The sequence below is a fragment of the Metarhizium acridum genome (assembly GCF_019434415.1).
Source record: "Metarhizium acridum strain ARSEF 324 chromosome Unknown scaffold_577, whole genome shotgun sequence".
In the NCBI taxonomy this organism is placed as follows: domain Eukaryota; kingdom Fungi; phylum Ascomycota; class Sordariomycetes; order Hypocreales; family Clavicipitaceae; genus Metarhizium; species Metarhizium acridum.
In genome coordinates, this window is record NW_027094045.1 from 213,961 (window position 1) to 240,484 (window position 26,524).

At 52.4% G+C, this 26,524-nt stretch overlaps 4 protein-coding genes across 4 annotated transcripts; 2 read left to right on the plus strand and 2 right to left on the minus strand.

Moving 5' to 3' along the window:
* Positions 1-5,444: 5,444 nt before the first annotated feature.
* Positions 5,445-6,389, plus strand: J3458_020981 (uncharacterized protein; the record flags this gene model as incomplete). Its single annotated transcript, XM_066122334.1, has 2 exons — positions 5,445-5,769; positions 5,854-6,389. The coding sequence occupies 2 exons, from the start codon at positions 5,445-5,447 to the stop codon at positions 6,387-6,389; spliced, it is 861 nt and encodes a 286-aa protein (XP_065972586.1).
* Positions 6,390-7,248: 859 nt separating this feature from the next.
* J3458_020982 (uncharacterized protein) lies at positions 7,249-10,050 on the minus strand. Its single transcript, XM_066122335.1, has 5 exons — positions 9,214-10,050; positions 9,094-9,147; positions 8,814-8,927; positions 8,527-8,748; positions 7,249-8,289 (listed from the first exon to the last, which is right to left on the minus strand). Exons 1-5 carry the CDS (start codon positions 9,299-9,301, stop codon positions 7,643-7,645), a joined length of 1,125 nt encoding a protein of 374 aa, XP_065972587.1. The 5' UTR covers positions 9,302-10,050; the 3' UTR covers positions 7,249-7,642.
* Positions 10,051-15,260: 5,210 nt separating this feature from the next.
* Positions 15,261-15,637, minus strand: J3458_020983 (uncharacterized protein; the record flags this gene model as incomplete). The annotated part of the gene is made up of 2 exons (XM_066122336.1): positions 15,261-15,311; positions 15,365-15,637. 2 exons carry the CDS (start codon positions 15,635-15,637, stop codon positions 15,261-15,263), a joined length of 324 nt encoding a protein of 107 aa, XP_065972588.1.
* Positions 15,638-19,529: 3,892 nt separating this feature from the next.
* On the plus strand, positions 19,530-19,988 carry J3458_020984 (uncharacterized protein; the record flags this gene model as incomplete). The annotated part of the gene is made up of 1 exon (XM_066122337.1): positions 19,530-19,988. One exon carries the CDS (start codon positions 19,530-19,532, stop codon positions 19,986-19,988), a length of 459 nt encoding a protein of 152 aa, XP_065972589.1.
* Positions 19,989-26,524: the final 6,536 nt, after the last annotated feature.

Genomic DNA, 26,524 nt, shown 5'->3' on the forward strand with positions numbered 1-26,524 from the left:
ACACACACATACTTACATACAATGCTGGCCGTCGAAGGTTAATAATAAACCATGTCTGGTCGAGTTGTGCACGCCAGACCCGTTAGCACAAACCCGCAGACAGCACTTGAGCCTTTGTGCCTGCACAGCAGCAGCCTGGCACACAACCTGTGTGGACACTGGGACGCGGGTCCACTGGTCTGCGCAGGTGCTGCTACGCAGGTGCTGCTAGGCAGTTGCCCTGAACTGCAGGTGGCCTGGGACATGGAACCAGACATCTGGACCTTGAACGCCTGAACCATTGACACCAGTTGAGCACCCGCAGCGTTGGAGGGCGTGTGAGGTGATCTAAGTGGCCAGCTCGCGCACGAGTGGAGCCGATGTACGACGGGGCGTGCGTGGCAAAGGGCCAGTCCAGAAGTCGAGCTCACGCTGCCAAAGTGTAGTGGCTCAGGGCAACCACTCAGCGGCCACCTGAGCCAGGCGCCCCAGGGCACCAGACAGCATTGTTTAACGAGGAAGCGTGATTGTGTGTGGCCTGGTGGTTTGCCAGTGATACCGAGCACCAAAGGCGTTCCCCTCGATGCTGCATTGCTTGAGCAGGTACGGTGCACATACATACATGTATGCACCTGCCTTGCGACATGGACGCATCTGTGCCATCAAGGCTCAACAGACGCCATGCAGATCTACTATTATCCTATTCAAGAATTAAAGTAGTCGGTGGGCAAAAAAAAAAAAAAAAAAAAAAAAGTGCAATCAATCCATTGATCTGCTGCCATCCTGAACAGATTGGTTTCAGCTCAGTCAGTCTCTGGGTCTACTAGTCCCTGAGGAAAACGCGCGCCCCAGTGCGCCCACCAAGATTAAAATCCGTCAATTCAATGTTCTGTCGCGTCACACCACAGAGCCACCGGACCGTGCAACCAAACGCAATGGCGATGATGTCGTTAGCGCCTTGGAGCATCCAGCGTCCGATTTATCTGTAGGTCTTGGACTCCGTCGATTGATGCTGCCCAAGAACCCCGTCGACTGCCCGGTTGCCAGTGCAATACTCGCATGGACCTTCCATCATCCATCACTCATCCTCCATCCTTTATCTCCATCTCCATGCCGCTTGGGTCCCCAATTTGTGGGGTTGGAACAACCGAGGCGTCCAACCAGCAACTTGTCACGGCAGGGCCAGGTTTGTTCATGCTCACGCTCCTGCTGGGAGTAGGCAAGTTACTCTGCACCATCATTTTTAGTCGGCCAGGCTACTTTCCATGCTCCCCGTGCAGTGGCATGAACGCTACGCAATAGTCGTCGATGTGCGAGCGTTAGTCATGTCTGCATTCAATGCGCCATGAATCGTGGATTGAACTTGGGCGCGCGCCGCCATTTCGATGATGCGACAAACCGCGAGAGCGTCCAGTTAAAGGCCTTGGCATATCATCAAGTTCAGATCTCAGCACGGATACCATCTCGATCCGCCATTGCCGTTTTCAGGTGACGCAACTCGGCAACCCACGGACGTGTCGGGGAGTGACTGATACTATGTATTTGCGCTCGAGATGACCGAGTACCTAGGTAGATGGAATAGGACAATTGTGTGTGCTTCAAGCACATGGCAAGGTTCATAATAGGGTTGGGACCTTTCCCTACAAATTAGACTCTAACTGCATACATAAGGTAAAGTATATAGTACAACAATAGAAGCAACTTGGCTTTGGAGCGAGAACCCGTTTGTCCCTGACCAGTGTTGCCGCCGCCGAAACTCTAATCCAACGCGACTGGAAGGATCTGAACCGAGCTGCGCGGAGATGGAAAGATCTCCACGTCGGTTAGCAACGAAACCTAAGCGCCTTACGACCCGGCAGATGGGCCGGGCACATGTGGCCAAAAAAACGCCTGCCTACTTCAGGTCTTGGACCCCATCTACTATTGTAGGTCCATGTCCCTAGGTAGGCAGTTGATAACCAGCATCATTAAAGCATCAGCACGCCGTCCTTTTGGACCAGTTCAAATCGTACGAGAAACGTCAAGGTCGACATCCGGAGCCAAAGCTGCCGACAAGGACCAGTTCAAGGTCTTGGCGGTGTCCACAGCCATTCATGCAAGCTCCCTGAATAGCTGTCGAGCGGGGGGCATATGGGCATATGGGCATATGGGCTCATTTGCCCAGATTGTACCGAGTAATGTGCCAAGTTGGAAGTTGGAACTCCACAGCTCCTCCATGTCTGCATTTCTTATGGAAATAGAACTCTTATTTTGTTTGATCATACTAGTGACATCTTGTCACTCCCTCACCTTACTCCCCAATAAAAGTCTCCCGTCTCCGCAATGGCCTGGGCTTGTGCCATTGTTGCCAGTTGTTCTTTCCGCCGACAGCAACAAGTATCGGTTCCTGACTCCCGAGTCCCGAGTATGCTTCCTTCACATCCATCCATAACGTCAGCAACACGATCCTTCTCGGCTCCTGCCCTTCACGACTAGGCTCTTCCATTAACAAATCCGAGTGTCCCATTCGGCCATTCCGAAGGACACCAGTCCAACCCTCCTCTCCTCTGGGTTCTTCGAGGCAGCACGTCCACACACGCCTTCTCCTCAAGAACAGGGCAAGCTCGTGCGTCCAACACTCCTATGTCACATAAGACTCGGAATGCTCAGACAACCCGGCATGTTCGAGCCCTCGACCGGCGTGTTGATGCGTATCAAATTCGCTCAGAACGACATTGCACTCTTATCCCGTTTACGCGAGCCCAGACCTGCTGCCAGCTGTTTCACTTTTCTTTCAAACCGAATTGGTCAGGATCCCAATCCGATTATCAATTCCAATCAACATGGGCCAATTCCTTGGACACACGCAATTTGGCAGGACCAGGACCAGGACCAGCGCAGTGTATAATATGCTCCAATTTAAACCGACCGGTCTAAGCCGTCTATCCGGGACTTGATCACCCTAAGGACACATGCTTCATTTTGGTATGGATGCCGAGTACTACCTCTAAATGCCAGTATCTGCCTTCGCCAAGCGGGGACCCAAGCATTGTCTATTGTCCCAAAGTTCTGAGGACAAAGGTAGAACTGCAACCTCCAAGACCATGACGGCATGACCACACTCACCGCGCCATGCTCCATTCTTCAACTCTCCTGACCCTGTCATGCAGCCGCTTCCGCACTTTTGCCTCGTCGAACCCGACCATCCATCACGTATGGGACGGGCTCCGACTGTTGTCTCTCGGGACGCCGGTCGAAGCATGCCGCCTGGCCTCTTCGCACTGGCAGCCATCTTGAAGCTTACTGACAGTATCTCCCTGTGGCTCTCTCGCCTTGTGCTTGGTTTGAACCCAACTATTCCACATTTCTCGCTGTCGCCGTGGTGCCCTGACTTGTCTTGCGTAGGTCCGGTTGGTCGGCGATAATGGGATGACCGCCTTGCTTACTCCGCATGTACGAGGCGTGTCGCCATAATGTCCCGTGAGAAACGTGCAGCACAAGGCATCTTGTATCTGTTGATAGGGCTGCCTTGCAAAGTGGAGTGACGGGCAAAGGTAAGCGCGCAGATGAAGTTACACCGCGCTTACTCAGCTCGGCTTCATGGCGGCTCAATTATTACTTGTACTCATGTGTTTCGTTGCTCGAGGATCTGAGTTCGTGTCCATGTGCAAAGCTCTTCCGGCGTCAGTGATACACTTCCAGAACCGGTCTCCCCAACACGCTCAGAACACCATCAATGACCTTGATAGCCGCGCATATACGGCGCATATGAACAAACACCAACGACAGGGTAACGAAATGATCCTGCAGCTTCAAAAGCTCATAAACGTATTTCACCCTCCACGCCATTAGTATTCTCCCACTCCCCGCCGTGTGTTGCGCATGCCACTCGACTCCCACCTCACCATAGCACACGCCTTGCATTGTAAAAGAAAACCCAATGGAGTGCATTGCGCAGAGTAGCTCGCATAACTGTCAGCATACTCAAAATGCAAGAATTTCCCACTATCCGACATTTTGTTACCGCCAAAAACAAGAAGTCATTGGAACAGCAAATGCTGTCGTATAAAGTCTGGCGAAAGTTGTATTCAAGTCCCTGCCCTCTGCCAGCATGCATCGATGGTCGTCTCGACCAATTCGAATCCCTTGCGTGGTCAATGCCAGACGCAAGAACAAAATTAGCGTCCAGAGATATCCACCTCCGCTCCAGAAGTTATTAGTTTCCAATCTTTGGAGCGTTGATACACTGCAGTGCATGCCGCAGTGGCCGGTTTGGCACCTTCTAGTAGGTCGTCGCTTGAGAGAAGACGCACTCCGCTACGCCGATTGAGTATGGCGACCAAATCAACCGTGCCATGTCCCCGCGGAAAATGGACTAGATGGGATGATGGCAGACGGGGTTTCGTCGAATTGGTCAAATGTGTTTTATTTATGGGACAAAGAGTGCGAGAAGATGGTTGTTGATGCTGCGGCTCTTGTCGAATGTATGTGTGTGTGTGTGTACACGTAATACGTCTTCATCCATGGTGAATTTCAACTTTTTGCATCTTTTGAAATACCCCGCAAATTGACTGAACCATGTGTAATTTACCTTGCAATGAAATGATCAAAGCCGGAATTCAGACCCAGCGGAGACGGGAACAAGAAAGCAGTGCCCGGGCACTCAGATATGTGAATCTCTCTAGTACCGGAGACCGATGAACCAGCCCTGGCTAAAAATAGATGCACGAATGAATAATGAGATTTCATCTTTTTTAAAAAAAAGAATGAAAAGAAATACTTTTGTATCTGTCATGTCATTAAATATTTGTAATTGGGTCTGGGCATTGTAGGTGCGTAGCTTCCAATACCTCGACTGGCAATATTGTTGCATTTCCACATCAACTTTGCGTTGTAAAGGCCTCACGCAGCGTCCACGATCAGTCGACTACGGCAAAGCGTCAACCGGCCCGGTGCTGATTTCACATGCCCCCAACATACAAAACAATTGGTGCTTCTACTTGAGGAAAGGCTTCTCCGTACCACAAGTCAAGGAGCCCGCCTGTTCCCGTTGTCGGCTTCGTCGATGGCTCAATCCGGCTCCCCACGGCGATAATCCAAGCACGCATATTCCTCCACCACCCTCTTCCGCCCCGGCAAATACTTGTCTTTTTGCCCATCAGCAATCCTCACCTGCCATCACGACGTCCAGCTTCCAGACTTACCCCCACCAAAGGCGGCGCATTGCAGTCGACTGCAGCACCAGGGGGTCCGGCATGCACCCCATACAACAACATACAGGGGGCGGGAAGGACCCAAGCCCAACATGGGGGGGGACTACAATGAAACCACCACCGAGTACGGAGTAACAGACCACGTATCAGGTCAGAGCAACCTCACCACTGCGCACAATTCCTTCTTCCTCTCCCTCTCCCTCCTCCCAGCTACAAAGGCTCCTCACGAACCTTGCATCGCGCATCAACAATCCCCTCCCCCGGCAGGACGCCATGTTCTCCAGCCTCGCCACCAAAATCGCCCTCAAAAAGGCCGGCATCCCCTCCGACGCACTCGACTTCTCCTCCCCCCGCGAGCCCAACAAGCTGCGCAAAGACCAGCCCGCCGACGGCCAAGAGTCCAACTGGTCCAGCTGGCTGTCCTACAAGTCCCTCCCTCTCACCGTGCACCCGTGGCTCTCGCCGCCGCCGCCGCCCATCCAAGTCTCCCGCGTCCCGCGCATAGGAGAGGCCGCGCCGCGAGACAGAGACGGCAAGCTCGCCACCGGCGGCGGGAGACGCGTCCTGGTCGTGTTTCTACGCTGCGTAGGACGCGCATGTGAGTCCCAAAAGCCCAGCTGCCCCCCCGGTCCGAGGAAACAAAATAAAAAGCCTCCAACTGACGTTCCCGGCCGACACCCAGTCGCCCAAAAGACATTCGTCAACCTCCGGACGCTCGCCAACCGCCACGGCCAGACAATGACCTGCGTCGCCGTCAGCCACGCCTCGGAGCCAGCCACGCGCAAATGGATCGACCTGCTGGGCGGCGCATGGAACGTGCAGGTCGTCATTGACGAAGACCGCGCCATCTACGCGGCGTGGGGCCTCGGCGTCGCCAACATGTGGCACCTGTTCAACCCGACGACCCAGGTGCAGGGGTGGAAGGAGAAGGGCTGGCTGGGCGACAAGGTGGCCGAGGCGATGCAGCGCAAGGGAACAGCGCAGCCCGCGAGAGACCACCCCGAGAGACGACGCGCCGCCGGTGCTGCTGGTGGTGTCGTCCGGCCCGGCGAGGAGGAGGACGACGACGGCGGCATTTCTACCGTCATGGGGAACAAGTGGCAGGAGTCGGGCGCTTTTGCCGTTGACGGGAGGGGGACCGTCATTTGGGGAGGCAAGGCCATGAGGGCGGATGACGTGATGGACTTGGAAGAGGGTGCTAAGCTTTTGGCCTTGTGAGGACTGCTCATTTTCCATAATGGCATGTCTACATGGGTCTATGAGGTATGGGGCTGAGGGCGGTGATAAACGGTTGTAAGATTTCAGTAGGGACGTGGCGTTATTCTTGGAGTTTTAGCATTGGTATTAGCATTGGCATAGCAGGTTCAATATTGGAATTACACCGTCATGACCACACGATTTGTTGTTGCACATGCAACATCAGTACAATCATGAGTCACACTAGCCGCATCTCAAGACACTCCCAGACCCAGTCATCACTCCTCATTACTATTCACACTTATCCTCTACTTTAATATACTCGCAAGGAAGAAATATCAAAAACACCCCGTGCCCAAGCCGTAAAACCCAAATGGGAAAGCAGGTATACCTGGCATAACCCTGAAGAAAAATCCCATACCCGTTCCTAAGCCGCCCTAGAACCGAGAGGAGAGGTGAAGAAGATGGACATAAAGAAATCTCCGAATACGAAAATCCAGCTCCCCCATATAACACCGTCCTGCCTTTTGCTTTGCTGTCCTTTTTTTTAATGTGTGTGTGATTGTGCAGTGACCAATGACATTCTGTAGTAATAATGATTGCGTCCCACCTCAAAATTGCTGTCCTTTCCCAACACTTTAATACGCCATGCGACACATAGCAGCCTAGGGCTGATCGATGCTTCTGTTCTTGCTTCCTCAGCTCCCAACTTGTTTTCCCAGCCTCATTGTTCCTTGTACCAAGATGACGCCGTACTGTAGGCAGGCAATCAATCGAAAGTCTGACCGCTCAGCATCCAACCGAATATCCGCATGCAACGTAACACCGCGACCAAGACAATACGCCGTGACGTGACAATGTTGCAAATTCTGCCGTCCCCTGTGAAAACGAGCCCCCCAAAAAAGCATTATAACTGTTGAAGAAATGCTCTCTGTCCGGTCGTAGCGAGCTTCATCTGTGCCCTCCAATCCAATCCTAGGTATATCACAATCCGTTTGTGCACCCACGTTTCGCCCAGTCATGCCGTAAGCTGCTATTTCCGTAGCAGACAAGAACAAATTTGTGCCAGAGAAGACCGAAAAACAAATGAAAAAACACCAGCCGAAAATAACCCCGAGTGACTTCCTATTCCTCTGTGCCACTACATCTCAGCCCTCTTAGCCATTCCAAGCCCGACGACACCAGCAAACCTTGCGCCTGTTTTGATGCAACAATTCACAATTCAGTTTTCGCCCCCGTAAGCATTTCCATGACGCCTGTACGCTTTTCTGAATTTATCCCCAGACGCTGGCTTGAGCTCCCAGGCCAGAGGACTGTCCCCAAACCCCATTTCCACGACCCCAGCCACCAGAGGAGGAGGCAAGAGGGGTGGTAGACCGCTTGCCAGAAGTTGTGGTCGATGGCGTTCCAGAAGGGCGAGTCCCAATGGGAGCAACAGTAGCACCGCTTTGGCCAGGCTTGGAGCCAGGTACAAAGTCGCGAGGCGGAGATCCGCCAGTAGGGCTAGAGGTGCTTGTGCGGCTTTGGGAGCCGACGGCGTTGTCGAATGCCTTATTAGTCGGTCCAGAGCTTTGAGGGCTGCTGGTGCTCTGAGGTCTGGGGCCTGGATCGGCAATGGTAGCGTTGTGATCGCCAGCGGAGCCGGGAGTAACAACCTCTGCTCCAGATGGAACTCGGCCAATGGCTTCGAAGGCTAAGGGCGAAGGGCCCCGAATACTAGATGGTCCGCTCTGGCCCGGGACACCAGGACGAATATTACCGGACTCATCAACATAGCTCGTCTTGTCAGCAAAGGGGCCCTCGCCGTACAAAGCACTTCGCTGACGGGCAATGAGCTCGCGAGTTTCTTCCTCCGACATATGTTTGGCGTTGTTATTGGCGGGAGTAGTGGTGTTGTGCTGGGGCGCGTCCGTCAGCGCATCTACGTTGAAGAAAAGCAGTTAGCCAATGCTCCATGTGACCAGCACAGTTGCTGAAGACGGTTTTATGTAGACCAGAAATGCATAACCCGAACATAAAATGATTTGTCAACATGATAAAAGCGGACAACGGAATTGCAATAATCATGATGATCTCGCCCGACTCCTTGCATATATACGTTCTACTTTGGGGGTCCTCTTGCGTGACATAAAGTGCTATACTGTAGAGGGTGGCCTACTTCGTTGATACTGCTGCTCAGTGTGTAAATTGCGCAGCTCGCGCTCCCGCTGAGCCGCCATCCGTCTCTTAGCCTGCATGACCTGCTCTGCCTCATTGGAGCCTCGAGATGGTTGATGGCGCTGCGAAGCATAAAAATTGTGAAGGTTATGGCCCTGGGGCCCTTCGAAGGTGTTGTTCATGGGGTGCGAGCGAGGTCCACTGCTGTGGGAAACTCGGCCATCTGCATATAATCAGGGTGTCAGCGCATGCACTTTGATGCAGAGCATCCCTTTCTTGCCGCCTCACCAGTAAATATGGGGGCACCACTTCGCAGCGAGGCTTTCGGAGTAGGCTTACGTCGGGCTCCCATGGCGTAGCCCTTGCCGGACTTTTGGAGATTCTCGAAGGCACGGTCAACCTCTAGAGACAGCGTCAGCCAAACGTTGATAAATAAATACGCGCTAGGGGAGTGGGAAACAGTTGATTCAACAATAAGGTGCAGGGCAGGGCTAGCAAATCAGGCGGCCCACTTAAGGGGAAGGGGATACAAAACATAGTAGTAACAAAATTTGGCAGGAGAACGTACCATCGAATTGGTAGGAGAAAGCAAAGTCGTCCTGAGGTTGCGGGCCACTAGCACCTGTAAAGACGGTGTTAGAGTACTCAATCAACAAGGTATTGTCATATAAAGCTCGATGGATCGTACCGGCACGAGTAGGAGTTGAGGTCCCCTGCTGATGCTCCCAGTTATTCTGGCTCGGGGTGGGCCACTGAGCGTTTTCGTAGTAGGACATGTTTCCTGTAGGATGGCGGTTGCAAGAGGATGAGAGGGGCGTTCGAGCCAGAGGCTGATGCAAAAGAGGCCTTTCGTAGTCTGTCAAAAAATCCGAACGTCAGTCTGCAGTCACATCGTTTCGGCAAGGACAGGTGTCGATTGGTTGAGGGCGTGGAAACGGAAAGAGAGATGAGAGCTTCCTCCAATACAAAAATCATGGTCCAGCCGAGTGATAGGAGATAAGGTAAAAAGGATATCATCGCAGAAGTTGCACACGCACACCAACCGGTGTTCCGCGCAACTATGGTGAGATGCGTAAAGACAGCTTCACGAGGCCCAGAGGGCTGCGAATATTCAAATGTGTCCGTTGTCGCATCGGCAATCATGACTGGCAGTAACAGTCTAACGTACCTCGTAGTGGTTGTCGAAGGCAAAGTCCCGAGCAGCTGTGTTTGGTACAGGGACAGAGCGCAGCGCAAAGGGATCGGGATCCAAGATGGAAGAAAAATGTAACGCCACTGCTGCGCGGAAATATGCGAGCAAACACACAGGGGTATCGAAAAGAGAGAATGGACAAAAAAGAGAAGATAAAAAACGAGACCAATCTCACAGAAGGCTGAGAGTAATCTCGGTCAATAGCATAGAGGCCTCACGGGGGCGATGGGAAGGGATCTAATAGAGGAGAAGGGAAAGAGGCCCAAGAGAGACGGACAGAGACAACGTGGGTGGGCGAGACGAGACGAGATCGTGGTGCGGGTGTGTGATGACTGACGGGGGGGAGAAATTTCGGAGTGCGAAATGGAGCCTGTGGATTTTCAGGAAAGGAGAGAAAGCGGGAGTCGACGGGAAGAGGAGCGGGCGGGCCAACCAGGTTTGAGCCAGGTCCAGCCAGGTGGCCCGCCAGAGCCCGCCAGGACAATTAATGTCCGTCAGGTGCCTGTCAGCCAGCTGTTGACGAGAGGGTGGCTGCAGAAGGCAGGAGCAATCCCCAATGTTCAATGTTCATGTCCATGGCCGTGCCAACACCAAAAAGACATCGGTCGATACTTTGGCCCTCACATCGTGCTCACGCACACATCACACAGCCTACGCCATGCGCGAGATTCACTAACCCCCCAATCCGGCCGATGCCACTACCCGGTTGCCTGTTCGCCTGAAGGCGCAATGTTATGCCCTTTCACGCTAGACTCCGGACCGTGAGGATCACGCCGCGGCTGTCGCGACAGCAGAATCTGCTGATAGTTGACTATTTATTACCTGACAGACGACGGTTCGCATGGGCCAGAGTTGGCTGCAACCAAATGCGGGACATTGACACACTGTATGGCTACTACACATTGGCAATGCCAGTTCGCTCTTGGCGATACGCCATCCACCACTGACACAGACACAGGCCGTCTACATCTAGGTGCCAGCTTCCACAATCCAACTCCATCAAGCTGTCCAACGGATGGAAGATGATCACTTTTCGCTCATTAGTTCCATCCAAGACACCAAGACACCCATCGACACGGCCCGTCATCAGCCGAACTCATCATGCTGTACTCCGTACGATAGCTTGCTATTCGTTCATCTCGCCTACCAAACAGCATAGATATTGCTTCATGCTCACCCCCTTCAATCTGGACAGCGGGTTTATCCTTCTCGGCTAAGTGTGTCCGACACTGCGTTATGGGGTGCATTATGGCGTACCACTCGCGGCCACTCCCTACAATACACGGTCCTTGCGTGCATTCCACATCCTGGTTCGAGGGACTTGGTTGACGTCAACAGTCATGACAGGGCTAAAATGGTTTCGTGCTGGCATAGTCCAGACTCGCAACACGTGTCAGGACAGCCTTTTGAACTCACCTCAACATGCCAACTTGCGCCTTGATGGCGAATACGCCCCTGAATCAAACCAATACCTCCATGGTGTTCCGCCGTTTTTTGAAATTGCCTGGAACGCGGAGTTTTGGCCCCGCCCAATTTTCCAGCACGGCGCCTGGAACAGACTGTTCCGCCAGATTGGTCAGCACACCTACTCCGTAAACAACCTCAAACCCTCAAAAAGGGTCCATTGTTTCCGGTATCCACATGTCGGCCATGATAAACTTCTCAATTGGAACAAGTTGTTAGTATGCTTGGACGTCTTCATCTGCTGTGTTACCCTCTGTCTTCGGAGCGAGTGCAACATTGCCAGTAGCCTCCTAGCTGCTGGCGGTTCACGTGGTTCACATGGTAAACTTCAGCATCCTTCGTGCGAACGTCAAATCCGGGTCCATGGATGGTGCGAGCGCTCGATAGTATCCTGAACCTTAAGCATGTTACAGGGCAGCATCCGTAGCGAATCCATGCATAATAATGAGCCGACAGCCACTGTATTACTACATGAACAGAGATGCCGCATCTATGGGAGTCGAGAGCGACCTCGGCGCGTATCATGCGACGAACCGGCTTGGGGTGGTTAAGTCTTGGTGGCAATCGTTGAAGCAGAGCCAAGAGGTTCTGTCGATCCCGTTATTTTTCTAGGCCGTGTCTCGGTTTTCAGATGTCTACAAATGGCGTTCGACTGGATTGATGGGGAGGGGATTATATCTCTCCACATTACGGAGTGCAGACTGCTAATCTTCAAACACAAAAGGAGGCGCTCTCCTTTGTTGGATGCCTCATTCGCACACAGTCCTGCGCCAGGACGTCATGTTGTCTTGGCCCTCGTCCCCCATTCATCCATCTGCCTACCCATCCACCGTTTTCTGTGGGGTTCCAAATTTCGGCCGTTGCGAAGTCGAAAGCCTCGCCCCTCGTTCGGGATCCTTACGATCCATGGTTTGATTGTGCCTGGGCGTCTCGGTTGATGGCTTGTTGGCCAGAGTTGGAAAGGGTCAAGAACAAGCAAGGTCATAACTTCATAAGCACATATGTCGGTGGTTGTTCTATGTTAGCTCCTCCCGTCCCGCCACTCCGTTCCCGAGGTTCGTGGCCGAAACCCTATCTGGGGTATAGAAATGAGCTTGCAGATGCTGTCGTTCAGATGCATGCTGCGGGTTAATAACGGTTCTAAATGGATTCGCCTGCGAATAACATTGCGTAGGAGGAAGCGTTAGTGCCTACCTGGGATAAAAAGTTACTGGAGGGCATGCACAGCCGCCGGTCCTGCATGTGTATCACACATCCGTCTTAAGGCGCCGGATCTACCTTCCCTTTCCTACTACGGAGTACAACGTTAGTCTCCTCTCTCATCAGTGGTTGTGTGATATATGGCTACTAGGTATAGCTTTGTACAGGATTCAACAGATAGTGGTATATGTCATGAACAAACCCCATCCATCACCAGTCGGTCGTTTCATCGGGCTGCATACAGCTGTCCCGTCGCAGCCTGTTGGTTGTGGCTGCTTCACGCATGCATGGATGCATGCATGGGTGCACGGCTTCGTTGGCCGGGGGGGCAAAACTATTTCCAGTCAAATAGGATCCCATGAGTACCGAAATGGTTCCACGGTTGTGACGAACGGCAATAGTAGTTATTGCTTGCTCATTTCATGATGTGCAGCAGTTTTCAACATGCATCACATAATGGAGAAACTAATGGAACATGAGAGAGCAATCGACGACAGGCAAACTCCTTTTCCTAATTCCATACGGAGTACCAAGAATATATCTCACCAAAAACAACGGAGGTCCGCCGAATCTTGAGGCTCCTTAAACCCCGTCAAAGAGTTTATCAGCCTGGCGATCCAGTTCGTCCACTTAATGAAGGAGTCAATAATTGCCCGTTGCCACACACCTTCGTGAAAATGTAGCCCAGTGCGACTCTGTGGACCGGAAAGCAGCGTGGTCACTAATTCGAGGTTCAAGCCCCGCACCAAGATTCATCTCACCTGTCATCACTTCCAGCTGTAGAGTCCGCCATTTCCATTGCCCCGTTCTACCCGCTGACAACGATGAAGCACTTTAACCCAGCCTACGAGGTGCAGTAGAACAAGGGTGCCATCTAACATGGAGGGACACGGGATCAGGTTGTTGTGGCCAACTCCACATTCCGATATGTTCGCATTGCAACGTCTCGAGGCGACGCAGTGTCTCTGACGACCAACGGTTCTATCCGAGTGGCAAGCCCCAGGCTGCTCGTGATTTGCCCAACAGAGCCGCCATCGAAGATGCTGTCCACGGCGTCGTTCAGAGTTCAGAGGGTTTTGGCTGGTTCGACGCTACTGTGCTGCAGATTGCAGCCAAAAGACAGCTAGGACTGGAAGACTGGAGAGTATCACCGAGCATTTGGCCGATCAAATGTTAAGTTGAACATTCAGCGATCAGTGGTCTCTGATGATCCTATAGGGTAGGTCTATGCATGGGGCGCCGCTCTGGTTGTCTCGCAGAAAAAGCCGATGCCACTTGGGCGGAGCATCGAGATGCAATCGTCGATTATAGATAAGTGTAGGATGTGATATGCAGCTAGATGAACGAGGCACTGGATACTCAAGGCCTTGTCGAGGAGTTTGTAATGTCGAGACCACGCTCAAATGTACAACAAATTCGGAGTTGGGCGGGCTCCTTGCCGGTTTAATATCACACCAGCCGGATGTCAATCATCTGCTAGTATTGGTCTGTGATGTCTATCTACCAAGGTATTTATTCCGTTGAATTTTTTACGCAAGGGAGGCCCGATTTGTCGAATATATGTGAGTCGTAGGGATCAAATACCCAACCATTCACTTCAAGTTTACCATCAGTCCCATACGCTCGCGTACTGTCTTCAACGACTCAAAGTTTAGCCTTGCAAATCGAAGAGAAAAGTGATTCCTTTCCAAATCAGAAACGTTGGAAGAAATCTCCGTCTAAAATAATAAGATACAATTGACCAAATACAAACACCCCGATTGAGCCGTTGCTGCCGTGTGCAGAGCTGCGTATGTAGTGCCCAGCCATGGCACATCCTGCATCCTTCAATGACAAATAAATCCCAAGCAGGCTTCATGAGACGCAGGAAGCTAGATTAATGTGAATCAAGCTCCAGGACTGACATTAATCTTCCCCCTATACCATCGTCTCTAGTCTCTTCCCTTTCAATACCGTACATGAACACCCACTCCTCCACCCAACTCCCCTTTTCTTTTTTCAGACTCCCAGAGATGCATAGATCAAATCAAATAAGATCGATAGCATCTTGGAAAGCGTTTGATAAGCTCATCTTCTTCCATTATGCGATGACCCCGCCCCATCCCGGGGCATAGGTCACGCATGCGAACGCCTAATCTTCCTGTCAGCCTTCACTGTCAAGCACAATCGCCCTGTATGCTTACTTTATGCCTGAACCCTCAGAAGTCTTTGGTCTGCAATGAGGGCAGTATTCGGACGTAAACCCTGGTCGCGCGAACCAAGTGTGATTGATGTTTTTGTCGCAAGTGACGAAGGAGGATTTGTTTTGGCTGCCGGAGCCGGTGTCGTTTGCATTGCTTGCATCGGGCATCTTGAGAGCAGAATCGGTTATATTTGGTGAGGATAATCTCTGAATAGTTGGAGTGTTGAGACTGTCGAGTGCTGTGCTGCCATAGGTTTCTAGGGGAGGAGGCGTCAGCTTCTGAGGGCAGAGCTTTATAGTCGCGACTGATGGTCGGCCTTGAGTTGGAGCTACTCTAATCATGCTGCACCACTACGCGAGACTTTCTTTGTGGCGTGTTTGGGATGTGACTAAAGAAATCTGTTCATCCGGGGGGGAAGGGCTGACAGGGCGATGCTCTTTGTGCCAACAGCGACGTGCTGAATAGGTTGTGTTCAACCAGAGTGTGTTCAATCAGAGAGTGGGTGCGGTTTTGCAGCTACTCACCGGACCTATTTCACTTCGATTATTCACAGACAGATGTGATTAAATACCAGGGTGACCGAGGATAAGTGCCTCGATTTCGTCACATAAGCTATCGGACCAGGCACGTATCCTGGCTTGTCGTGGCTTCTAGAAACAAGACTGCCGGCTAGGCCGCCAATACTTTCGAACACGGTCAACATGTGGGAATAGCAGGCCCTCTGCCATTGTTCACAAATGTTTTTGCCTACGGCGCACAGTCAGCCACGACAATGCCTAAAAAAGCCAGAGGATGCTTACCTGCCACGCCATTGTTGCTGGCACATTGGCATCAACTCCGACAACAGCCAGAAGGATGCCGAAGTACCTTACAGGAGGGATGTGATGGAATCCCATAATGGGCAAGCCGATTTCATTAAAGAGGGAGTTTATCTGGACGATGAGTGCTCGCTTCCGGTATCGATCGCCGAACCAGGATCCTGCGAACATGTACAGGCGAATGAAAATGATATCGTAGTAGCTAGGCTGCGTTGATACCGTGTCAGCGTTGGAGAAGTTGGTGACGGATGTCATTTGCGTACAAGAAGAGGACTGCAAAACTAAATCTCGAGTTGCGTGGCTGGCCCAACAAACTTGTTTAATTGAAAAGGCTCGGCGTCGACATCTCAGCGGTTAGAGTCAAGGCTGCGTGTGACTGTCTCAAGTTCATCGGGTGTTGGGAACCGAGGACCAGGGCGGACCAGCTCCTCTTTAGGGGGCTCATTATTAAAAAGTACGCGAGTATACTAACGGCGTAGATAATGACTTCCACCAAGGTGAAAGATCCTAGCACATATGGCGAACCACCTCCGGCCTGCGAGGCCTTGCCTTCCATTCAACTGCGCAAAAACGCAGACCAGGATGCCGGAGAAGGCGACCAGAATACAGCCACTGAGGCGGAAAATGGAGTATCGACGCCAAACATCGTCTGCCAAAAGTTAGCGACAAGCATGCACCGCGCACCAGGGACGAGCACAAACATCCAGTATACCACGTAGACGGCAAGTGAACTGCACCAGGACCAGAGCTAGCCTCAAACACTCCAAGAAATAGGTACAGCGGAATCTGGACTACGCAGTTCCTCACGAACCCGAGTCCAATTACGACCGCACCCCAGGCTATGCATACCCCCAACCTTGCGGCAAAGCACTGGCACTATGGGCTGAGACGGCACATTTGACACAAAGAAGCGCAGTGTAATGATATTGTACCTTTGTACCTGTTATACGGAATACCGTCACCGGCATATATATATCGCAATACAGTACCCATTGCAAGAGCCCATGTCGAGATCGGCCAGCATACCTGCGACTGCCGCGTTGGCCGTGTTCTTGCGGTCCATTGATGATATGCCGTATACGAGACACAGAACCGGAAGCGGTTTGCATTTTATTCGAGTCGTATTACGATTCAGATTTTGGCGGGAAACACCTGACTTTGCGTTTGCACCGGCGATGATGTCGGGTAAGTTGCCATGCTTGACGGTTGGTTTTTCTGTTTGGGAAGTCATGTTTCGCTTTGGGAGAATGAGGGAAAATATTGACATGGTCTATAATTTTTGGTATAAAAAACTCATCATGGACTTCATGTGTATTATAGTGCATCAGGATTCATGCAATACCCCGGGACGGCGGGGTGGTTGGAGTCGGCACCGGGTCATGGCATTGTCACGGGAACAAGCGCCTCTCTGATTGGTGAATCGCATCCGATTTGGGAAATGTAATGGTCCGGACCGGGTGCCCCACCAAGCCGTGAAGCCACGCAGGTTGAGGATTGCGCATGCCGTTGGGGAATAGACAGGGAAAGCCTTTATTCGCATTCTACTGCGGATTGAATCGAAGAGTTTCAGCTGCTTCATAATATTTGGACGCTGAGCACGACCAAGGGCGTCCCAAATTGCGATGTTGCGTGCCTGCCGGAGCTGGATGCCTCACTTGGCCAACCTGGGACACGGAAAAACTGGCGCAGCACCTCCCCGAGCAACAGGATCTCTGCGCCTAGCTGCACGATCAAACTCGGCGCGTGATGAAAATGGGCCTCGAAGACACTGAGATTGCCGTGAGGATCCTCCTTGCGCTCAAACTGAGAGACGCACCGCACGCATAGGGTGTTTTAAGGCTCAGTCAGCCACAACGCCAAGGGCATCTGCCGGCGCTATATGACCTGGTTTGACGGAGACCCGGCCAATTCGTGGAAACTCAATCCTGCAAAAGAGGGTCTACGATACGTAGACTGCTTCGGCGGCGCTGGAGCTGCGATTTACAGATGGTTGGTCTGCGCCTACAAAGCCGATGTCCCCCTCGTTAAACCGTCACGAAAGTGTCGAGCAGTGGCTGGATGGTCTTTCGATAAGGATTGATGGACCGCCGCTACTCGGCTGCTACGGAAGACTTGACGATTTATATACGGGAATCGTAGGGAGGCAGTGGATGGAGAACTCGGGTGAGCAATGGTGCTTTGACGCATCGACGTGTTGAGCGGGAGGATGGAAAAAGTCGAGTGGATGGAAATTTGCTGGTCGTGAGAAAGGAGGAAATTGTCGCGGTGTTGAATGGAGATATTGGCTTGGCGCGATCCCGGACTCCGGGAAACCAGGAAACCGTGGGGCTTTGGAGAAGCTGTTGGTGTTGTACGGCGTGCTGGTTCAGGGACAGGTTGTGGCGAGCAGGATCTAGGCTTCCAATTACTGATATGCCTTATTATGACATGTGCTCTGTTTGACGTGAAATTCTGTCACTGAGTTGATTATAAAAGTCATGTTTGCGTTTATTCCGTATAGGGTTGTGGCGCGGCAGTCAGGATCGCTGTGAAATGTATTGTAGCGTTCCTAGAATTTCAGCGAAGCGTCGTGACGCGGAGGGTGTTTTGAATTATCATAATGTTCTGACACCCCGATTTAACGGGCTATCAGGTAAAGGCTCTATATGCTAACCGTCCTAGTTGGGTCGAGGTTCAGCTTGGAAAAAACACTTCATACCTCGTGTGCTTTTTCCATACAGCTGGACGAGGGTTCATAGTCGGAGCGGAGTTCAATGCTAACAGGAAGTATGCGACTGGTACGTATTATAACAGCTGGGACGGAGAGGTGATTTACCACATTGACCCATGGCGGCGGGTTCATGGAAACTGTGGCAAACGGAGGCGATTATCCCGCCTCGCAGCGAACTCAAAGCCAGGTTAGCTCGGTGACGAGTGGAATATCTATCGATTGACTTTTCGATTAGTTATTTCCATCAGCTGATAGTGACTTCGCGTAGATGTTTGCAGCCAGAAGAAAGAAGGCTAGGCCAACGAGCCATCCTGCCTACCCTGCTTCTTTGCCTCGTCGTCAAGAGTACCACAGCCGAGGGACCTCCAGCATTAACATGTAAAGTATATTCAGTCTTCTATCCATGTACTGCCTCCTCAACTAGCGACCACGACGTGCCTCTGTGGTAATGGCATCAGCTATCCAATCAGCAAGGGACATGAGGCTTGACCGGGACTTAGTTGACCGCGTCCATTCGGCGACATTGGAAGTTGAGATGCAGAAGAGGGGTGTTGTGATTTGTAGGAGGCGGGTATGGTCCCCGATCGCAGGCTGTTATCTGACGACTAAGAGTTCCAGATTTTCTGCTATGGCAGCAGGACACGCCTCTACAATGATGAAAGAGGACATGAGCGTTAGCGAGCCACTCTGTATTGACGACAACTCAGCGTAGTCGATAGACTTTCAGTCCGTTGAGACGAGAGAGGACGAGCCGGTTAAACCAGTCAATACGTACTAATTCCAGCGAGACTGCAGACTAAAAATCACACACTTTAGCCTGGTTTTGACGATGAATCTGGTATATCTACGAAGAACTCAACAACATAGGGGCGTCCCTACACCAGAATTGTGTCTAGAATTGTACAGCAAAATTGGCTTCAGCGCGGAGGACAATGCAGCTGGCCGCATATTTCGGTTGTAGGCGCTGACGTTGCAAATGCATGTTATGCGAATACATATAACTGCTCGTCTTCCGGCCGGGCATTGCTTGCGATGCTACTGACGACGGCCCCCTCACTACCATGTCTACAGACCCATTGGATGACAATGACGGTGCGGATCTCTTGCACGGTCGCGCTGCTTCTAGTCCGCCATGCGAATAGCCTGTGCAGAACAACATCAATCCATTCTCCGCATGGCGTCCGAAACACCTCTCGTCACTCAGCTTGGCGTCGCATCATTCACATCGGGAGCCGTCCTTGGGATACTTGCCCTAATGAATCTGACCTGTTGCCAAGCACGGTAATGTAAAATGGTGCTAGTGAGAATCATCAAGCTGCCCAAGACACGTAGCTTCAGCAACGCCCTTTGAGATCAAGTTACGGTGACGCTGAAGGATGGCTGAGAAGCTCTGAAGAGGTTGAGACATTGTTGGTCGGGGACATCCCGCATCGTCTGATGCAGTGTGTTGGAGAAGAAGATACACCGCCCGATGTCATATCGGTAGGAATGGAGGAGTTGGTTGACGGAACTTTCCTTGGTGTAGATTTGACTGGACTTGAGGATATGGAACTGTTCCTCAAGCAGGAATGTAGATTAACAGGTGACGTCGGTCGACGCAAAGCCATTACTCTTGCAGACAGCTCCTCATGCGAAGAGACTGTAGTACTCCTTTTGCCACGCGACTGCTCAATGTTCTTTCATGACCGGGAGGTGTCCACTGAAGCGGCACCTAAATCATTCTCCCAGGCCAGACGGCCTTCCGGTTGGCGAGTATATTTCGGCATCACATACGAATTGATTGGCTGTGGTTCATGTGCCGTTGTCTGCAGAATGTTAGGCAACCGTCAAAACACATGCCAACTTGGGTGTAGCGATATGGTTGTGAAAGAAGTATTGACCAGCAGTAAACAATGAAAATGAGGCGACTTGTGAGAGGGAAAGTTGGCAAACTCATCCGACACAAGGTCCCCTTGTCCCACGCCGACGTTGCGTTTCCATCAGTCATCGGCTCAAGCGGCGCGGACATCTCTTTTCCGAGACAAATATAGCACATACGTACGGAGTATTATGTATCGTATTCAATGATTACCCACATCTTTTGGTAATGATACTGGCATTAAAGGCAGGCTAATGTGCGTGCAAACCTCGGGAGCAGCTTGAAGGTCTCACTGAGGGACTGTTGCCACAATAAGGCCGACCTTCGTAGCCCGTACAGGGCTCGTAGCAGCTTTATTATCCAACCGGGCCTTTTGAAGCCTTCAGGAAATTCAACGTAGACTTCTTCGTCAATTGGGCTGTTTGTGAAGGCGTTTACTGCGTCAAGCTGCCTAGCTTCGAGGTCGAATTTGGCTGTGATGGCCATCAGGGTTCGAAATGACCTTCCAGCTAAGGTCGCGGCGTAGGTCTCTTTATCGTCTGGTGGTTGAAGGTCACCTCGTACGCATAAACGGGCCTTGAATTTATCGACGAATCCGTATTTATCGTATTTGTATTTGAACACCCAAGTCAACGGCAACGGGCGATGTGGCCGTTTTATTTGATCGGGTTGAACGGGTTGAAAGGTCCCTCGGCTGGTCAGGGCATCATATTCAGCTTGAGCAGCCTTTTTGAATTCAAGCCCGTAAGGGTGCTTTTGCAGCTCTTTCCAATATCGAGGTTCAGGCGGCAGGCTTCTTCTGTGTGGCCTTTCGAGCCGTCCGATTGAAAAGCTGCTATGGAAGCTGCTAAGAGCTCTATTGGAAATCCGTTGTGACCGTCGAGGCCCTTCGAATTGATTAGAAGGCTCTAATGGAGCCGGTGTTGGAAGGTCTTGATAAGGGCTGCTCGTATTGGATTCGATGTCCTCGAAAATGTCGGATTCGGATGACTGACTTCCTTCCTGACCAGCTTGGAGGCCTTGAGTGTTAACTTTAATAACGGACCGTACCTCGTCGGTATCGCTGTCGTCGTCGACCTGGCCTTTGGGCTGAAGAGATCTCTGGTTCGTGGGGCGTCCTTAAAACAGATGGAGGTCAGCGGGCAAGGGCGGCGGGAGGAAATGGGATGACTTCCAAGAGTTCTACCCAAAGGCTGTAGAATGATTACTGTATCCCGTATCCGTATAAAATACTACGCCACCCCTTGCACGTTAGAGCTGTGGGTGCAAGGGGTACGATCATCCGAAGGCTGGGAGTCCTTGGGCCAAGCAACTATTAAGCCATTACATTTAGCTAGCTATCTAGTTATGCAGAGCCGTGGTCTGACCTATATGGATTCCGTGTAAGGACCTGTCGTCTTCTATGCCGCTCATCCCTCATCTTCATCTTCATACCCTCTGGTGGAGACTCGTAAAACAGGTGACCACGATCAAAGGGCGCATCCAGCATCAAGCCCTGGAGCGTTTTTACGCGAGAGACAGCTACGTAGCTTAAACCAGTCTGAAAGTCCCGACAGGAGAGATCTGTCACGATGACATCTTCAGTGATGCTCTGCGACTTGTGAACCGTAATGGCGTAGCATACGATCAGGGGAAACTGCGTGCGAGTGCAGAGAGTGCTTCCGATGAGGAAGTCCCTGTCTACTGGGAGAATCGGGACAATCTTTCTGCCATCAGCGGTGGTCAGGAACACAGGTCCACTGTACTTGTCAAACTCCATCATGATAACACAGGGAGGGTCTTGGACTGGGTCAGCCCCCGGTGCCCAGCCGATATCGTAAACGGTACCGCGAGCGCCGTTGCAGAGACCAACTGGCTGCCAAAGGTTAGATGTCAGCATCAGACGGGCGCCAATGCATATAGGGATCTGCTTCGCAAGGTTGCCCGCCTTGTCATCAGGCGCCGCAGCCGCGCCAAGGCCGACATTCTTAGCCTTGACCTGAATGACTGGCCGGCCGAGGCGGTCGAGGTGGTAGTGGTTATATTCGTTCACCCTATCTTTCGTGGCGTATACTCGCAAGGCGTTGGCGAACCTGGCGACCTCCAGATCATCTAGCTTCGCCTGTACTCGACCGGAAAGGAGTTTCCAGGACTCGACTGACAGTTGGAGGAGCCGCAATTCCTCGAGAGCTGTGCGAAACGCCTTCTGATCGTCGCCCCGTTGCCGTTGGACAACCTTCAAGAAGACTGATTTATCGAAGCGTCTATATGCGTTCCTGCCTTTGATCTCCACTCCCTGCACCTCTTTATCGTAATAGAGCGGCTTCTGTAGCACGGGTGGAAGCTGGAAGAAGTCGCCAACCAGAAGGATGTTAAGACTACCAAAGAACTCCTCATTCCTACTCGGGAACGCCTCGCGCAGGCGGTCATCGATCCAAGAAAGCTGTCGCAGTCCCAGCATGCTCTTCTCATCGATGATCAGGTAGTTGATGTCCTTCAGCTTCTTCTGGAGCTGGGCCATGTCAGTGGGCGAGAGGGGCTTGAAGTCCTTGTTGATTGGAAGGTGTAACAGGGAGTGCAAAGTAGTGCCCGATATCTGATTTCCCGCGACGCCAGTGGGCGCGGCACGCCAAACAGGTGTCCCTCTCCCGGCAGCAGCGGCTTGGAGGTGCGCGGAGAGCAAATTAATGAGGTATGACTTCCCGGTACCACCTCCACCATCCACATGGAGCAGCAACTGAGAGGGTTCCTGATTCAGGAAGTGGTCCATCACGGTATCGTATACTAAGCGCTGATCCCGGTTTAGGGAATCTCGAGCTTCCAAGGGCTGATGATCCACATCAAGGTCAAGGCGGTTTGCCGCCTTGCGTTGCTTCCAGTAGTCGCCCTTGAGAATACCGTCATCAGTATACCGTCCAACGTGAGGGGTCCAATCATAATTGATGTCGATGTCTCGGCGGCCGAGCATGTCGATATCCTCTTCCTCCAGCGGGCGGTCGGGAAGCATGCGGGCGAGTTCATGCCAGTCTTCATCCACAATGGGCTCTTCATGGACCTCAAGCTCAAATTCGTCGTCCTCAGCCCTCAATTCATTTGTATCTGGCTCCCCATAATGATCGTCCGCATGGGTGTCACGGTGCTGCTCTCTGCAAAACCTGTACGCAGCCGCGAAGGAATCGAACCGCTGCCCGCCCACGGTGAGCAACTCCTCTGGAGAGCGATGCGGATGAGCCATCATCAATTTAACACGGCAGAAGTCACCAAACTGGGGAGATGCCTCCACGGACCTGTATCGAGGAAAGTAAGACAGGACTCTCTTCTTCGCGTTGGCAGCGAGTCTCCTCCACGTCTTGAGATTATACGATTGCAGGTACTCGAGGTAAGTTGCATCCTCGTGCTGGTCATTTCTCTCGAGATACCTCCTGTAGCTGCCGACGGTCTCGTTGACATCTTCATCCACGCGATACGAACGTGCATGTTGCTCCAAAGGACGGCAGTCGACAGAGACCACCATCCGCGTGCCTTCCTGCAGAGGAATGTTAAGGAGAAGATGGGAAATCTCCTGCGCCGAGTAATCTCTCTCGGCAATCAGCTTATTCATCAGGCGAGAGGAGAAGGATAATAGCGGCTGAAGGTGTGCCGTGTGCGGCAAAACCTGGTCTGCAAGCTTACAGTAAGGCTCAGTCTTCTTCTCAGATTTGCTGCAATACTTGGCAGCGTACGTAATAACCGCCTGTAGGCTGGTGCAAGGAGATATGTCGATATTGGCTAGCCAGCCTAGTATAATGGCGGGATTGAAGTGATTCATGAGGTTGTCATTCCGCGCCGCCTCGAAGACATAGTACGACTTGCCTTCCTTCCTGATCACTGCGGCCAGCTCCCGCAAGGCACGAGGAAAGTCAAAACGACACTCCCGCTCTGGATTGGCCGCATTGGCCGCCTCGATATCTGCAGCAGCGCCTTCCATATCCCTCGCCAGATCAACGGTTCTCTTCCTTACGCGTAAGCAGTATGTGGTATTGCATCTGTGGCGCTGGCAGCGGTTGACGATTTGTGAGAGACGCAGGAATGTCAGTTCTGTACTCAGTGGATCTACGCTCAGGGGGTTACCCTCACCCTGGGGCATAGTCCTAGTCGGCTCAGGATTAATGGCAGTGATGTGGAATCCCCACGTGCGTGCAAAAACATCACGAGCGGCTTCATCCACCATGTCGACTCTTGGGCAATTCTCCATCCAGTACAGGCCATGGTTGTGCGGACTGCCACGCCCTTGCCATTCATACCGATCCCAGTAATCCGTAATGTTGAACTTCTTGCTTAACACGATATCTCGAAAGAAACAGTATCGGCGGTAGAAATGGAAAGCAGCAATGTGAGGATTCTGACGCAAAAGTTGGCGCGAGAGACCCATCCTCTCGGACTCGGACGCAGCCAGCCATTCATCATATCGGGGCATGTGCTGGTAGAGACTCCGCCAGTGTAAATCTGCCGGGCTGAATGTGATGAATGCACCAGGACATCCAAGGTTGTAGGCATAGGCCTCGAGGTCCTGCCTCTTCCTGTTCCAGAAGGGGCGCGTGCCGCGAATAGGTACCGCATGTCTTGTGATTGAGTTGATTAGCACCTGCGCCTCAGGGTCCTCGCTGTGCTCCAGTGCCTGAACAAGCTGCTCCCGTGTGAGCGGTTCATGACTACCATCGTGTTGCTTCACGAAGAATTTGGACCGTGCACGGGCCTGTGACCGCATCAGAGTATTGAAGGCGACGAAGCGGAAGGTCGGGTGGCGTGCAAAACGCCCGTCATGCCAGCGCATCGCGTGCTCGATGTAGTCCTTGTAGTCGATTGACCGTAGCCGAGGCTCAACAAAGTCGGCTCTCCCGTCAGGAAAGAGGCAGGGAAAAGCTAAGGAGAGTAGGGCATGAGAGCGATTGAACTCATTAATGGGTGTGCGCCGTATATTCGGAAGCTGCAGCTCGTGCTGCACCTGCTCCTGGAAGCTTGTGGAAAGCCTTGGTTCAGCTTCTGGTTCTCCGGCAAGAATAGACCGCAGAGCATCGAGCTCCGTGTCCTTGGCCAAAAGGTCCGGCACCGCAGCCTCGTCCTCCAGGTCCGGTTCTGCCTCCTCATCTTCCTCGGGTCCAACTTCGGCAGCCTCCACCTGGCTCTGGGGGATGTCGTCCAGGACATTGCCATCTTGAGGCAATTGACTCAGCCGCTCTTCGTCGATGACGATGCATCGATAGCCAGGATGATGGCGCCGGAGGTAGTTAAGCCATATGGCAACTGGCTGGCGGCGTACACGGAACTGGCGGGTGAATTGCCGGCCAAGGTTTGCATGGGACGACGTATTGGAAGGACGGAGTAATACAGTGTTCAACTCCCGCGGCAAAAGCGGGAGTTGGTTGTACACCAAGCCAACCTCGCGGAGAAAGTGAACAACATGTCCCCGATATTTGTACTGCTGGCCCCGCACAAGCATAATATTCACGTGGACGTGAACACGGCCTATTAAAGACTCTTCAGTAGGTGTAAGCTGAGGCAATTGAGTCGGTACGGAGCCAAAATCCAACTGGTTGTCCACAGAGAAGAAGTACGGCTCTTCAGGGCCGCGTTTATCATCCTTTCGACAGCAACGCGCACAAATGCCATCAGAATCGATCTTCATCTGGAACCAACGCTCTTGACATCGACCACAAAATTGCATTTGGTCATTGTCCAGCTTTGTCCAGAACTCACGGAGGATTGCTTTATCACGACAGGTCAAGGCGCAAGCGTCCAGGTCCCCATTCCACACCGGATCTTGTGCGTGAAATACGGCCGATTCTTCAGGTGGAATCATCACTGGACTCCGGTACCGTCGTGGCGGCCCCGACGATCGAGTTTGCCTTTGAGATTTTTTTGGCCGCCCTCCTGTACCAGGGGCAGGACCACGGCGAGCACGGCGACGAGGCCCTGACTTTCTGGAAGGCTGCCGCGAGCAATAGCGAAGAGGGCTTTCGTCCAAGGCATTGCTATTATCGTTCCCGTCTTCGTCCCCTAGATCGGAATCAGACTCTACCCCTAGGTGTTCGAGGTACTTCCGTGGTCGAGCAGGTGAAAGCAGCAAGTTGAAATAGTCCTCGACGTCAACATCAGATTCAGAGAACTGTCCCCTGTCATCCGCTTCCTTGGTCATTCCATCCCCATCTGGGAGCTCATTTGCCTGTAGTCGATCTTGACTCCCAGCTACGTTCCGTGGTTAGCTTGAACAAACTGCCGGGACCACAGCACAAGGATACCTTCTCCAGGACCATCAGAACCTTCAAAGACGCCGAGTTGAGAGATTGTGGGAGTTAGTGACACAGCCTCCCCTGCACGGCGTCGTGAACGATGGTCGCGCCGAATAGTGGCCTGCTTGGCCCTGGCGCCGGCCTTGGAGGCATCATCTTGCGAGTCCTTCCCGCCCTTGTGGAACCTAACAGCCAGGTAAGAGTAGTCCACACCAGTCGTGCTGCTTCGGACAGTAGATGGATCAGAATGTGAGGCGACAGGATCGGTCGAGGGCGGCACAGGCGGTGAGGGAGCTAGAGCCCGGAAGAGCCGCGAGCTCGCTTGG